This window comes from Plectropomus leopardus, chromosome 8 (assembly GCF_026936395.1).
Source record: "Plectropomus leopardus strain MGB_pleo_1.0 chromosome 8, ASM2693639v1, whole genome shotgun sequence".
NCBI classification, from domain to species: Eukaryota; Metazoa; Chordata; class Actinopteri; order Perciformes; family Serranidae; genus Plectropomus; species Plectropomus leopardus.
Window position 1 is genome coordinate 24,453,612 of NC_142183.1, and position 15,953 is coordinate 24,469,564.

At 37.2% G+C, this 15,953-nt stretch overlaps 1 protein-coding gene across 1 annotated transcript in view; it reads right to left on the reverse strand.

The window, feature by feature from the left end:
- The window catches only part of vma21 (vacuolar ATPase assembly factor VMA21), a 6,284-nt gene extending 1,210 nt beyond the window's left edge, over nucleotides 1-5,074 (reverse strand). The window contains exons 1-2 of the mRNA XM_042493348.2: nucleotides 4,885-5,074; nucleotides 4,462-4,571 (exon numbers count right to left, since the gene is read on the reverse strand). Coding sequence (XP_042349282.1) covers nucleotides 4,462-4,571; nucleotides 4,885-4,946 — 172 coding nt within the window. The 5' untranslated portion in view covers nucleotides 4,947-5,074. The remainder of the gene's footprint in view (nucleotides 1-4,461; nucleotides 4,572-4,884) is intronic.
- Between the last annotated feature and the right edge of the window lie 10,879 nt (nucleotides 5,075-15,953).

Below are 15,953 nucleotides of genomic sequence, written 5' to 3' on the forward strand. Positions count from 1 at the left end.
ACATTTTTCCTCTTACCTGTAGAGCAGGTAAGATTGATGTGGTGCAAGTTGCAAAGTGTTGGAGATATTGATATGCATTTGAAAAACTCAACAGTAATGTGTTTTTTTGGTTTCTTAAAATAGTCCAAAGACCTTTTTCGTGTAGGAGCTATTTTCTTTCTATGAAACTACAACCACCAACTGTCACCATGCAGAAGTAAGCGTGCATTTACTCATGAACAGGAGGCTCGTGCACGTGACAGCACGAGACGTACGTAATTGGCGCCCTCATTGACTGTGGTGTAGCTCGCACGCACACTTCCTTTTGACGTGGTGATACAGTTGGCAGGTGCTGTTGGCTAGAAATAAAATTGGCAACTAACACCAAAACAATCTTGATTGATAGCACTGCAGGTAAAAGAAAGATATGTATTTTTGATTTTGGGGTCAACTGTCAAAACCTGTACCCGTTACAAAATAACAGTTAGCTTGGGTGACATAATGATAAGAAAAAAATTGTTTACCATCAGAGTTTTCTTCACTGTTTATATTCTGCTACTCTTATCTCTTGTAATAGGATATTGTGAGCATTATGATAAACCAATCAGCAGTGACAGATAAACGTCAGACTTGGATTTTCAAAAGTTTTTGCACATCATTAAATATGATACCTACCAACGGTACCTAACATTTTGTACAAAATATATGTACCATATATGCAATGTGCCACAAATGGATATTCTCATCTGGTTAGTTTATCTATGATTTCGCAACTGAATGTCAAGAAAATGTACAATGTATATCAATATCACAATATCCTATTACATTTTATCTATGTTAACTAAATACAATATCATAATAGAAATAAAGTCAATAATGAAAGCCACTGTTTTATCAAACGATACAGTTCTGCGCATAAATTTCTTAATTTTTTTAATGTTCTTAACAAAGTTTGCATCAACAATGAAAAGGGAAAAAAATGCCAACAATCTCATTGCCTTGCTGTTACTTTGGGGCCGGACCGATTATTTTTCTATCCTAAATTACTTATTGATATTAGCTTTTCACAGATGTTTTGGTATGGTTATATCTTTCATCATGCATTTTAGGGTATTTTCTGCTTCCATTAGAGTTAACAAAAGAGAATTAAGGAAACGAGGGGAGAGCGATAGATGGGGAATTGTTTGTGATAATTTATACACAGTGATGCCATTATAGCTTGCCTCACCAAATGGTGAACAGCGGCCTGGACCCCGACCGAGTGACAGTTCTATTGGGGCCCGTGACCAGTTTCCGACAATCAATAAGAGTATAAAACAATCTTTATCATCAAATTAATATAGCAACAGCAATACTCAACTGAACAATCAAACTGATTGTCTGTGTAAATTCAGTCATCCAAGTCAAGGTTTCTTCTAAAGTGGCAACTGGAAATGTTGAGGTTTCTTGATACCTCAGCAAGTCCAGTTTAAAAGAAATCTTGAATCAAACTGATTGTTTACGGTGCATAGATAGTTCACTAAGACAAAAAATTGTGAAAAAGAGATGAGAACTAAGAAAACATGGAACATGAAGCAACTGACCTGCTATGCTCTGATAACAGACCGCGTCTGAGACTGTTTTTCCTTTTTAACCAAAAAAGAACTTCACACAATGACAATGTCTGGATTGACTTACAGCTGTGAGTCAGCTTTCTCCACTATAAACATTATTAAAACCAAGACGTGTTCCAGGCTCATCAATGAACACCTACACATGTGCATGAGAATGGACCTAAATCTAAGCCAAGATTCAGTCTACTAACAGGGCAGTCACAGGCCCATTTCTCTCACTAGGATAGAATATAAATAAATAAAGAGAAAAGGAGTTGACTGTTGGGGGGAAAAAAATAAATATTAAGTATGTGAAACACATAATATACAATACAAGATATTGTGCGAATATATGATTCATCTTTCGTTATGGTTTAGATATTTTCATAGACCTCGGAGTCCGTCACTGTCTGGATGCAGGCTTGTGAGGAGGCAGCCTTTACGAAGGTTACGATGCAAGATGAAGACCTCGTTGATTTTCAGACCCCAATGTTAAACAGGTTGGACCAAAGGTTATACATGCTTCTGTATTAAATGTGAACTACACTATATAAGGTTGAATGTTAAATGATTGTTCTGCTACTTTAAGTTTTTGGGATGGCTGTCTCCACACAGACATGTTGTACCAAGATCTTCACTGACGTCAGATCTGCACTGTATTAAATCTATTTTCAAGTAAGATAAACTGCAACTCATTGAGTTTATTTTATTGTTTAGTGTATTATAAAGTTCTTCCACATCACTGCTCAGTTTTTCACTTTTTTTCCAAAAGAGGCCCTTTAGATGTACTTTTTCCAGATTTTGTCTGGGTTTATTGTATCTGAAATATAGGCCTCAGGTTCATTGTGCTGGGACAATTTTTATTTATGGTGAGGATACCATAGCTAACAAGGAAAAAAGTAATGCCTGCACACTTACTCCATGCCACACAAATTTTATAGAAAAAATGTTTTGATTTTATTTGGATCAAATCGAGTTAGACCTGACTTAAACCTGACTTCCAAGTAGGATCGAAGCATTGCCTCAATTAAATCTGTGTAGCATGGAGTTAAGTGTGCAAACATTACATTACATTATTAGAGTCAGAGGAATAATGTCAAAGCAAGACCTTAAAAGGCTCACTCACACCTTTATTTCTGGTAGGCTAGATTACTGCAACAGTCTGTTCATAGGCCTTTCAAAACCAGCTGTTTGGCAACGTCATCTTATTCAGAATGCTGGTGTGAGGGTCCTGACAAAAACTAGGAAATATGACCACATTACTCCAGTTCTAAAATCATTACACTGGCTACCTGTGACTCAGACAACTGACTTTAAAATCTCACTGTCCATAAATCACTCTGCGGCTCAGCACCAAAATATATCCTTAACATGCTTGTTACATATGAACCTTTTCGAACCCTCAGGACAGCTAGAACCGGTCTACTAACCAACCCAAGATTTAGAACTTACATGGTGAAGCAGCGTTTTGTTATCACGCAGCACAGACCTGGAATAACCTCCTAGATGTTAGACAAGCCCTTACTAAGACCAGTTTTAAGTCAAAGCTGAAAACATAGCTGTTTTACACTGCCTACTCCACCCAATAATGACGGAAAATAAATTCAAAACTGGATTTTATATCATTTTAAATTATCTTTTTAACATTGCATCTCTTATCTGCACTTTCGCTATTTTAATAGTGATGGGGAGGAGCTGGATAAGGTGGCCGGGGAGAGGGAAGTCTGGGTTTCCCTGCTTAGGCTGCTGCCCCCGCGACCCGACCCCGGATAAGCGGAAGAAGATGGATGGATGGATGTTTATTATGCTTTTTTAAAAATCATTTAGTAATCAATTTTACCTTTTATATCTTATCTTTTTACTCTTTTATTGTAAATCTGTATCCTTTATTTTGTTTTTATATTTTATTGCTCTGTAAAGTACTTTGAATTACCCTGTGGTAAATAAAGCTGCCCTGCCTACTTTTGCACCTGTGTGTGTGTGTGTGATTATTCTCTCAAGGATACTATAGCTTCCAGTAAAGTACCCTCTTTTGAAAGATGTTAATATGCATTTTTGAAATTAGGATTGGGATGCATAATAATATCACTTTATCATCAGTTTCAGCCGACATTGGCTTTTGAATTAAATATCGGAATTGGCCAACATGCTGATATATGACATAACAATACTTGTTATGTCAAAAAATGTTGACTGACAATTTGTACGTCTAAAAAAAATCAATCCTAAGTTGAAGTATTTTGATCATTTTGAACCTTAAATGAATACTACATACTAGAATAAGCATTGCATTTTATACCTCCATCTTCTGGCGGACCATCATGGTAAAAACTATGCATAATATGATGGTCATTCGACTACAGACCAGACCTGGTATTCCCTACAATAACGGGGGGTGGAGGGCGTGTAAATATTGATAATAGTTATCTCAGAAATTAGTTGTTAAATATCAGCATTTCGAATATCAGAAAAAAAAATCCCATATCGTGCATACCTAGTTGAAATTATATGCTAATGTACGCTGCTAATTTTATATTTAATAGACGGAGGGGTCGGCTACAGGACAAAATTTAGACACTATGTGGCACAGACCTTTGCTGGGGGGGAATTTCAATAACTGAAACCCTGCATGCCAAATGGGTCATGGTTTTGTTAAAGAAAACAAAAAAATTTGCTAAGTGGTTTCTATACTCTCCAATATCAATATCTGTGTCGGCCCCAAAACTTCATCAGGCAGACTGTTTACTATGCAGAACTTTTGCACGTTTGTTTGTGAAAAAGAAACAAGGTGAAGAGGACACTTTGTGGCATTAACCTCCTCTCATTTTAATCAGTGAGACTAAATAAACCGTTTCAAGGCTAACAAAGAAAGTAGTGTTGCAAACCATACCCTCAAAGATGTACGCCTTTGTTGCGAAGTAGAGTCCAATGGGTAGTGTGACCATCAGGATCGTAAAAAACAGCAGTGTCTTCAGGGCTGAAACCAGGGAGCTTTCATTTCTGCAGAGGAGAACAAGTTCAAGAGTCAGCCGAGATGAGACAGAACAACGACCTCACTGTTGAGCAGCATCAGGACGCCTGCAAGCTGGCTACTGATGTGGGGATGACCCATGGCGATGACTTCTGTTGTGTTTCAGGATTATGCCACATCAAATACAAGTGTTTCATAAACTTTGGCACATGTTCAATATCAGACAACACAGGGGAACTGGTGTTTGCAGGTCAGGCGTCTCTTCACAGACGGAACAGTAAACTAAGCTAACAAGCTAGCCAGCTAAGGTTAGCCGTTCATTTAAAGAAACTCTTTTCTTACCCTCTGTAATAAGTCGGTGGTCCAGCTGCGGCGTCTGAAGATGCTCTGACTGATCCGTCCATTACCGGGCTGATTGGAGGCGAGATAAAGATTAAAACGAGAAATACAATCGGCTGACGTTAGCGTCTCCCGTCCGGGCTGTGTTGTGTTTGAAATCTATACTTCCGCATAGGATCACGGGACCGTCACGTGACCTGGAGTCTCGCGAGGCCAGACTTTATGTCAAATCCTGGCTCTAGTAAAGGAAATGAAGGATATTTATTTGGTATTTCTGGATAAAATTTAGACTGATGGTCAAATTAATGTAGTTAGTAATGTAACTCGTCTGGTTTTGCTACAAGTTTAAGCCAACAATTAGCATATTACTTGCGTAAAAGTATCTGATGCTTATTATACTTATTTATCAAAAGTAATTATATGATATTAAATGTACTGAAATATTGATGGTAAAAGTAACCTAAGTAAATGCCGTTGAGAAAAAAAAATCGGAGAATTATTACATATATTTCTTTGCAACATACAAAAGGAGCCTACAATAGAGCCAGCCTCAAGAAAAACTGGGTCTTTTTTACAATGCAAAGAACAAAGGCACAAAATGAATTTCTTCCCCTCCCATCCCTTCAGAAGTCCACCTATCCCCTTCTCCCTTCCTCATTTCCTTCCCTTATTTTGGTAAGTAACTAAAATGCTTAGCAGACATGCATTTGAGTTTCCATTTACAAAATGTGGTGGAGTATAAGATAAAGTTGACAGGAATATAAAAACTAAAGCAAAGTATGCTACAGATATCACAAAAGAAAGGTTAATAAGTTCTGTAGCCAAGTACCACTTTGTACACCACTGCTTAGCAGTTTAAAGGTTTAAGGATCTCTTTTACTTTTTTTTCATTTTACAAGTCTTTTTTTTTACATCATGTTTTTTTTCAAGTTTTATTTGTAATGTTGTTTTGTATTCATTGAAATATTTTTTTTTTCTTCTTCTTGTGTGTGTGGGTAAGGGTGTAGGCCTACAGGCCTAGTTCATTTGAATAACTGGATTTCCTGATGTCCTGCATACCTTTAAGTAGACTATGATTCAATACAACTTTGTAGAAATGTTTTATAAGCCTTTAAAACCTATTTATTTTATGCTACATTAGTTTTTTGTTCATTTAGCACACTCTTTTGTCCAAACCGACAGGATAATTGGAGTGTCTAGCTCAGAGTCATAAAGCGTCTTCTATGGCCTTGAGGAGTGAGTGAAATGCAATTTGAATAATCTTTTCTGGACTATTTATGCAAAATTCCGTTCACAGGAATGTTTCAGGGTAGAGTTCTTTGGACTCTTGGGATTGATCACTTCTTTTTTTCCCTATAAATGATCTACTGTGAGGGCTAAAAATAGCTAAAAATAGCCACAAACTCAAGCCTGTCCTGTTCAGGAATTTCAGTCAGTGCTGATTTATGGCAGTGTGCTTTCTCAAACTCTGGCATTTTAATGTTCAAGCAAATGGTCATATCAATATCACATAATGATTTAGTCAAACTTTGATATATTTTCAGAAATTCAAGAGATTCATTTCCCAGTTTTTTAAAAGACAATTAGTGAGTATTTTTAATATGATATGGCTTTAGAAATCAGGACATTTAAGGCTGTTTTCCTCAAAGCCATGTCATAATAAACTTTTAAAAAATTAAGACACATTGTTCTCATATTAAATAAAATTGAAAATCAGTTCCTAATATCACTGTTATTTTTTTCCATTCCCATATCCAGGCTCTAAAAATAGAAGCAAAGAAAGGATGGATGTACACAAGTTTGTCACTCAGTGATCATTTTGCAGCCTTGTTTCATGTCATGTGCTCGTTCAGCAAGTATTCCTGAATAATGCAACACCGTAAAAAACTTCTTGTTTAATTGCAGATGTGACAGAGAACCATTTAGTCCATTTCGTGCCAGCTGTATACATTTGGTGTCGTGCGCTGGCTGTGTTTCTACTTGAAGTCTCACTGCCTAAGTATCTGAGGAGTGCAGTTTCTGCTCCAGTTGGCTTTGTTCTCACCGGTGCCACGCTCAGTAGGTTCCTCAAAACACATTTCATTTGAAAAGACTCTCAAAAGGGACCAGCCAGAACCACTAAGAACTATCTAGTGATGTGTGTTTGAAATAATTAGTGTGCTTTCTGCTGCAATTTACTCCCAAATAGTTACCAAACAAAAAGCACCAAGACAACGCTGAGTCTAGAGACGCAGAGGATTGTCATAGTGAATCATTATTCGCAAATGTGTTGCTGGATGAACTACACAAGAGCATTTTTTTTTAGATGATGCACTTTGGAGACAGACTGGAAGCACGGGTCTTTCAAAACTGTTTCTCACTTATATAACAACCAACAGATCATGTGTGAAAACCTGTTATATGTCTTTTCATTCATCAATGACCATGCAGATATCATGAGTACATGTTACATGTCACTTTATGTAACTTGTCAAATTTTCTCTTAAGTTTGATTTTAATTGCTGTTTTATAGTTCTTATATTTACTTCTGCTCTCATACTAGTTGTATACTTGCTATTTATTTATTCTTATTTTTACTTCTCTATTAATCTGTACTTATTACTGTCTTTGTGCTGCTGCAACACCTGAATTTCCTCTCTGGGGTTCCATAAAGGCTTATCTTAATAACTCCAGGCGCTGTTTATATACAGCATTAGGCCTGCAGAATATTTTTCTTAATAGGCTTTGCTGCTAAAACCCTGAACCCAAAACATAATTCTACCTTAAAAGACAATCTAATCAGAAACTGACTTATTGTGAATGCATGCAATTAGATTTTCCGCTTTCTTAAAATCCCTGACAAAAACCCACAGTGCTTGAAACATGTTGACTTTTTCAGTGATTTAGCAGCTACAATAAAGTCTTCAGTGATATTTGTTTTCCTATATTTTGGAGTGTGTGAATTAGCTTCCCGTTTACCATTCACTTATACGTTGATGTTTTATGAATTATTAATATTTTGTAAGTGTGAACGCTTGTGGAAGAAGTACTCTATTAAGTACTTAGTTAGTAAAAATAGTAATACCAAACATTCTATTACAAGCAAAAGTCCTGCGTTGAAAATGTTACTTAAGGTACTATGTAAGATTTTCTCAATAAACAAATGAGCAGAAGTATAAAGAAGTAGAGAATAGAAATACTCAAGTAAAGCAGGCTACAAGTATTCTGAATTTGTACTTAAGCACAATATTTGAGTAAATGTGCTCAGTTACTTTTCTCCACTATGTGGGACAATATATACTGATGATGGATTACTTCAAACACATGCAAAGTGCATCTCACTTAACTATAATTAAAACAAGCTATTGATTTAAATCAAACACATATTTTGTATAGAAGCCAAGACCCCTTAAACAGTATCTTTTCTAATTGTACAGAAACATATCTCGATAACATGTCAATCATAATTAGAGCGAGCAATAGTTCTAAAATAAACAGTGACCTCTTTTGATAAACAGGTTCATCAGTAATTATTCCAGATCAAAATCACATCCTCCCAATACACTGCACTTTTATTTTCTCTGGAAACAGTCACAAAACTGAAAATTAATTAGATGGTTTATTGGAGCGAGCTTTGGGAATAGACCACAAACCACAGAAGGCATGTTCTCCCCGTTATGGTGGGATTATGGAATTTAATAAAACAACCGTATCTAAAATTGAGGCTCGACAGAAGTTGCATTCTCAGTGGAATAACAGTGTGTAGTGCTGGTCAGGGGGACTTCTGTTGCAAGTTCAATTGTCCTTCCTCAGAGTTTGACCTCTGACCTTCTGAAAGTATTTCCCATGGCTCTTTCTGTCTGGACTCCTCTAGCTTTGCCTTTGCATGTGTCACCAGTGCTCTATGTCAAACACGAGGCGCCCCACACTCCACACCTGTTGTTTTGACCAAGCCATACAGTATCCAATCTTTGTAACTATTACTGGTAATGAAGTTTCCATTTGAAATGAGAGTAAGGATAAAATAAACACTTTAAAAATAGTTACATGCTATCCATAGCTCTGCCATTTGCTGCATTTACAACTGTCTCTGATGATGAGAGGATTGTTATAAGCATATATTTATGTACAAGAATTTTACTGGTATACCATAGTGGTGGGAAATACAAGTACATTTATTCAATACTGTGCATGTTGTATTTCACATTTCAGGGGCAATCATTTTACATTTTTTTCCAATGCATTTATTAAGCAACTACATAAAACATAGACTGTATATACATACACATATCATATAAAACAATTCATGATAAGTTTAGAAGTGCTACATTAGAGGAAAAGACACAGCCTACACTCATCTGCTTTCTTGTTGAGAGTTAGTGATTGACACCACCATAACAAAATTCATAGGCCAACGCTTCGTGAATGAACTAAGTAAGATGTTTAATCTCATTTTTCGAATCTGCTTTATGGAGGGTTATGTCTGGGTCTTTTTCTTGTTAATGACCAGGTGACCTGCTAACAGTGGAAGTCCAAGTATCTCTTCTTTTCACTGGACTATGGAAAAATATGAGCAATAGTTAAGAGACAAACACCTTTTTCATCTTATCTGAATTGTGCAATGAATTACACATATGATGTTTGTCAATTTAAAAGACAATTCTGAGAACCAATAAAGTCGCAGATTTTTTTTTTTCTCGCTGAGGCAATGGTGTCTCTGTGTTTCTTACCTGAGTGGGTTCTCACACAAGCTACTGGTCTTGCTTGTTCTTTCGCCTTCCTGCTCATAAAAACAAAAAGAGTAACTAGTTGCAACACATCATATAAGGTAAAGTTACATTTATGCCTGGAACACAGCTAATTTATCTTGCTAGCTAGCTGGTGTTGGTGATGTAAATTGTGCAAGCTGAGAGATGAGGTCCACTGAGAATTTTCACACAAAACTAATTAGTAAATCTAGGACAAACTGTGACTTTCTTGAAATTATATTTTAAATCGATAAACATCATATGCGTAATTCTTGGCACCATTTAAATCAGATGAAAAAAATTATTTGTCCCTTCTTTTCCAAAATAAGTTCCCATGGAGGAAGCAGGAAGGAGAGGGACTTTGCCTCGATAGACTGTAGAGATGGATAACGCATCCCCCCTTTTTCCCACTTAACAAAAATAAAGCCAAAATATCCCAAATATGATGCAGTAGCAATTGGAAGGTGCTGCAGTATCAAGTTCCCAACAATTTACCCATTAGATACAATGGCAAGCACACAGACACACGATTGACACACGCAGCTGTCAATCATGATGGCAAACCCCCTTTTTATAGCAACAAATAACTAATTAAAACCAAATCTATGATGAAACAAACACTTGAACAAACTTCGGCATGATAACTGTAATGACAGAAACTACCTTTGGAAAATTTTATTGATGTGTACTTTTTTTTTTAGTTTGGCCCATATGACATCCCAGTCTGTTCTTATTCTTAAATCATCAAATATCATTGCTTGGTCAGTATTTTGATCGTATAACATCAGCAGCGCAAGCCACTATTAGCAGCAGCGTGATAAATCACTGGGTGGCGTCAGTTAGCAACGCAGCCGGACAGAAACTTTTGTGGCAGTGTGATATGCTGCCAGTCAGCTGGATGGCAACTTTTGCAGCAATATGACTGCATGCATTTATCGAACAGAAACTGTTCATTTCCTGGGAAAATGGAAATGTATTTTAAACAGCTGTCGTGTCATCCATTTTTACAGTCATTGGTCACTCATGACCAACTAATAGTCTGACATAATCCTCAGTAAAATACCAAGTTGTCATTTTTATACTTTTTTTGGTGTATAGTTCTAAGCAAGAAATAGCAGTACCCTTCTTTTACAGAAAGAAGTTCAACCAAAAAGAGGTTTTAAAAATTTCAAATGGTTTCATTCAAATAACTATTCGAGACACAAAAAGGTATAATGATCCAAAATTTTTAGAATTAAAGACTCAAGGAAAGTCAAAAAAATGAACACAAATTATCATAGCAGCACTTCTTTCCTTCCTTGATCTTCTGTACCTTCACCTCCTAGACTTATTTTGTGACCCTTGGTTGCGAAGGTTGGGAACCACTGGACTAAACAGCTGAGCTGTGTATAAAGTACTTAAAACTAGCTCCACTTCATCCAGCTACAACAGTAAAACTATTTTTTTTTTAATAAAAAAAAGTATAATTACAATATATACTAAAAAATATTACTCAGGTGACACTGAGTATTTTTGTTTTCGATTTCTTACTTTAGTTGATGACACTATTTTTTTTTTAATGCATAGTTGTAATTAGTAGCTGTACTCATTCTTTGTATTTGAGAGATCTGAGTGTTTGAGGTTACTCTCAACAAACAAGGAGCATGGGAACATTTTGTGAAGTACAAATAATTACACATTTTAAAATTCATCTATAACCCCCTGCGTGCTGTTTACTATTCTGTCTAAAAATAAAGTCAAGAAATCTGACATAAACAATCACCATCATCCCTATTTCCTGCTCTCATTGGCTTCCTTGGACACACAACACCTAAAACCTCCTGGTAGTATTGTGACCCACAGCCCATCGGGATATGTAGGAATGAATCATGTGCATGAGAACACAGGCAGTGCTAAACCCAATGCACAAATCCATTAGGAGACTTGCTATTGGGGCAGCAGGCCCACTGTGAGACCCCGCCACTGTAAAATGCAATGATGTGCAAAAGCTGTAGAAATTCCTCTGTGCAAAGAGGGTAGTTAGGTCTGGCTTCATCCGGCGGGGCAAAAGACCATCATGTCATGCAAGCGTGGGGCCATATAATGCCTCACTCCTCATCCATTATGTCTTTGGAAAATAATCTCTGGCTCCCACAAATGAGCTTCCTCCTGCTCACATAGCACCGGAGGAGGAGAGGAAAATAAATAAACAAGTAAGAACACCGCTGGGGACGGAGTAGAGTATCATGTCCTCAGACAAATTTAAGTTTACGCCCGACTCCCCATGTGCTTGGTCCAGTTAGGGCAATAAATCCTCAGTGCCATCATGTGGATGCTGCAAAGGGCACTGCAGATCTTTTATTTACAAAGGAAAAAGCCAAGGATATTGGCCTTGTATCTGACAACAGAATGACATTATTTATGATATTAAATCCTGACATATCTTCAAAATGACAGTGTATAGGGATTTATGGTGTGACTTGGCTATAGGAAGCTTACCTGAGATGCAAAGTAGCAGCCAAAGCAAAAGGAGCTGATTTTACAGAGAAACGTGTGAGTCACAGAGAGAGAGTCACATGTGAAACTTGCAGAATAAAGTCATGTGTTGTGATTTATCTTATAGTGTAGGGCAGCATGGATACATGATGCTGTCCTTGAACATACTAAAAGAAAAATGTCTCCACAAGCAATCACCCTTCATATTCAATCACAGGCAAAATGACAGGCAGTATGGGTGAGCAGACTAGTCATTTCAGCTATTCATCCTTGACTCTGGTTTGTTTTTCTGATTTATCCACTGAGCAGTATGAGTTGTGTCACAGTATTTCTTACCAACATGTTTAGTGTAAAAAAAAAAAGAAAAAAAAAAAGCTAAAGCTAAGACACTTCATACAGTAGCTTGGGAATACAAAGTCACGAGTTATCCAATGTGTATCTAACAAATTTCTATGCCAAACAAAGCCTGTATTATACTGTGGATCCAACATTAATTTATTTATATCCGAGTGCATATTTTCACTGGCAGGAAAATTGACTTCTAGCGCCTCAAATTGGGGTGGGCAATATCACAAAATATGGTTTAGATTTGATATGTAATTTTCGGGTCAGAATCATTTATATCAATATTGATACTGATACTTTGTAGAATTAAAAGCGGCCCATATACTTTCATGTAGGGTAGAACAGTGTGACATGATTTATAAGGAGAGTCAGTTTGCTGAATGATGACTAATTATATTTTGAAAGTGTAACATTAACCAATGCTGAAGATCTTATCTAAAAAAAATACAAATGTCACCATAATATTCCTGGATATTGTTCATCTGAGCACGTCTTAAACAACTCAGTGAACTCTGTCTCTGTGTCAGGGGCTGCTGAAGCATTTCCCTCCTCCTTCCTTCCTTTCTGTTGCAGCTCTAAGTTCTTTTTCTCGTGATATTTCCTCCCGCGTTTAGTCATAGCTGCAATTATGTGTCTGACTAAACTAATCAGGGAGCACGCTGCCGTGCTACGAGTGTGAAACATGTCTACAACGTGTATGTTCAAGTGCACACAACACAACACCAACAGTGGAGAAGCAAAGAGAATATGCACTGGATGGGTTCACAATAGTGAAACATTGTTTACATGGACAGTTTTACTTGAGAGAAACAGATTTTTTTTTTAGTATTGATCAAATTGACACAACAAATGATGTTCAAAACGAAAATGTAGTATCTGTAGTATTGATATTTTGGTATCGATCCATCCACTCCTAACCTCTAATGCTCAGCAATCAACGCTGGATACAAAAACTGAAGTGTAAAAATGATAAGTTGTGGTTTCAATCTTGGTTTTGCTCAAATGTGGTGCTTTTTGCATGAATTAATCAAACAAGATATCCTGTGATAATTAGTGAAACAGAACAAGGCCAAACTAAGCTAAACTAAATGATCTGTGTCCTGAAAGAAACTTTATACTAAAAGGTCACATGTGTAGACTTAAAGGGATGTATTGGCAGAAATGGAATATAATATTCATAAGGTTTCATTCGTGTTTAATCACTTGACAATAAGAGTCATTGTGTTTTCATTACTTTAGAATGAGTTGTCTATTTCTAGGCCTACACAGAGTGGTCAAGGGATGACTTATTTTTGTAGGCCACCCCTGAGGTTAGTATCGCACTGGTTCCCTCTTCAAAAACCTTATGGGATTTTTGAATGGCATTGTCGATTATCACTAGAAACAACTTCTGTGACGAACACAAGGTTATGATACTCACACATTTAGTTCAGCATGATAATCATCACAGATGAACACCACTTTTGTGTGTTTTGAAGCGTAAATGAAATCAGCTGAAGCAAAAAGCTATTGTAAGGCTATAAACCAACTACATTGTGGTACTTCTGATTTGATTTAGCGTGCTTAATTTTCTACAAAACTTTCTCCTGTTAGCGTGACCTGATCTAGCTAATGATAAGCTGGCAAAGGCGGGCAAGTGGGTTGAATGAGTTTCTGTATCCGGTGTGATGATGTCGACCATCCCCAACAAACACTGAAGTCCGATTTAGCCACTTGTTAGAAACTGCCTTTTTTAAGACGCTTAAAACCTTTAAAGCTCAAAAATTGGGCTTATACAGACGTATTTTATTTTCACGAATATCTTTTGTCTGTGTTAACCATGAACCTTATTTAAGGCATAATACCGAAAACCCATTGAAAAAAACCACAGACTTTGAGACAAGGAAACTGGGATTGCAAAAATGCTAACGGACTTCCACGTTTCAGGACTCATTACTTCACCACTCTATACAGACTACCTCCTCTTCCACAGAGTCTGCCATGTTGTTTCTATGGTAGCCCAGAACAGACAAACTAAACACTAGCTCGACATAGAGCCATTGATTTTTTGAGTTTTTCACATTTTCGTATCGTTCTCCAACAAGCGCAAAAAAAGAAGTTTCAGTTGCTTGCAGTCTGCAACCCTTACCACCCTTACCCTTATTTCAGTGCACTCCAGCAGCACCACACCCCTGCAATTTTGCAAAAACATTAACCTATTTGTTCAGAGATGATGGGATGAATGAATACAAGTGAAAAGAGCAGGAGAAGGAAAGAATTAAGAGTGCAAGGTGAGAGAAGAAGGATGACCCTGCCATTTGTCTGTGACTCGTTGGTGTGGTAGAGACGACTTTGTCATCTTCCCTCGAGCCCCTTTAGCCGCTCATCTGTAGCTGACCTTGCACTGGCATGTGGGCTGCTTCTTTCTTCCACATCAGAGACACTGTCTTGTAAGATTGCAAGTGGGACTGAATGGTTTTGTGCCATTTTGCTGCTCTGCAACTTGATAGCACCTGATCCAAGCTCTATCAGGGATTCATATTCCTGCATCTGTAATCATCCACTGAGGGTTTAGTTTACACTAGGTAATCCAAGCTTAGATGCAGCAAAGCAAAGCAAAGTAGAATACAAACATCTGAAAACTGATCTGAAAGTTAATGTAGAATATGCTGAACATATTCATAAATCCTTTGAATTAGACATTGTGAATGTGTGATCTTTTCAATATTCCAGTAACAGTGCATCATATCAAGACTGTGTCACATTGACATCTTGGAGGCTCCCTTCGAGGTGAAGCGCTCACAGTTTGTTTGCTGGGTTGAAGTTATGCTGTGAGGCTGTCAGAGCTCATCTCGTTTAGGGTGACATGTGCTCAGGCACACTTGCGCTAACATGAAATTACATCTCTGGCTCCTGATGCATATCATGTCCCCCAGGCATTTAATAAACAAGAAAGCAAGCTTTGTTTATCATCTGCTCTTCCACTTTTTAAAATTTCTGCAATTCCTAAATCATTCAGAGCCTGAAAGGGGATGCCCAAGGCTTTGAACATTTTAGTTGGAAAAATTGATTCATGGGATAGTTGAGGCAGTTAAAAGACAGTCTTGTATAGCAGAAGAATTTACTGAAACTGTGAGAAAATTCAATTCCACAAACAACAAGGCACGCCTTTTTCCATTAACACACAAAGCCCGTTCAGATATTTCCTCTTAAATTAAAACCTGAGCAACACAGTCTTCCACAATCTTCCCAGTGTGTTTTGCAAAGGCATCGTTGCTCAGAAGACAAGCCTGAGGGTGAGCCAGCATCATGGTGAATTAATATAGTCTACATTCCCAGTGAGAAGGAGCCTGAGATACTCGTACACAGTCAGGATGAAATATGGGATGCCAACTTGCAAATTAAATCCTTGATAACTGAGCCGAGCTTTGAATAAAAAGACCTTAGTTTGACTCTACAATCAGATTAAAGATTAGAATGAAGGACAAACAACCAACTTTTAGAGTTAACTATCATTAATTGCTGCATTTAAAAAGGTGGAGACAC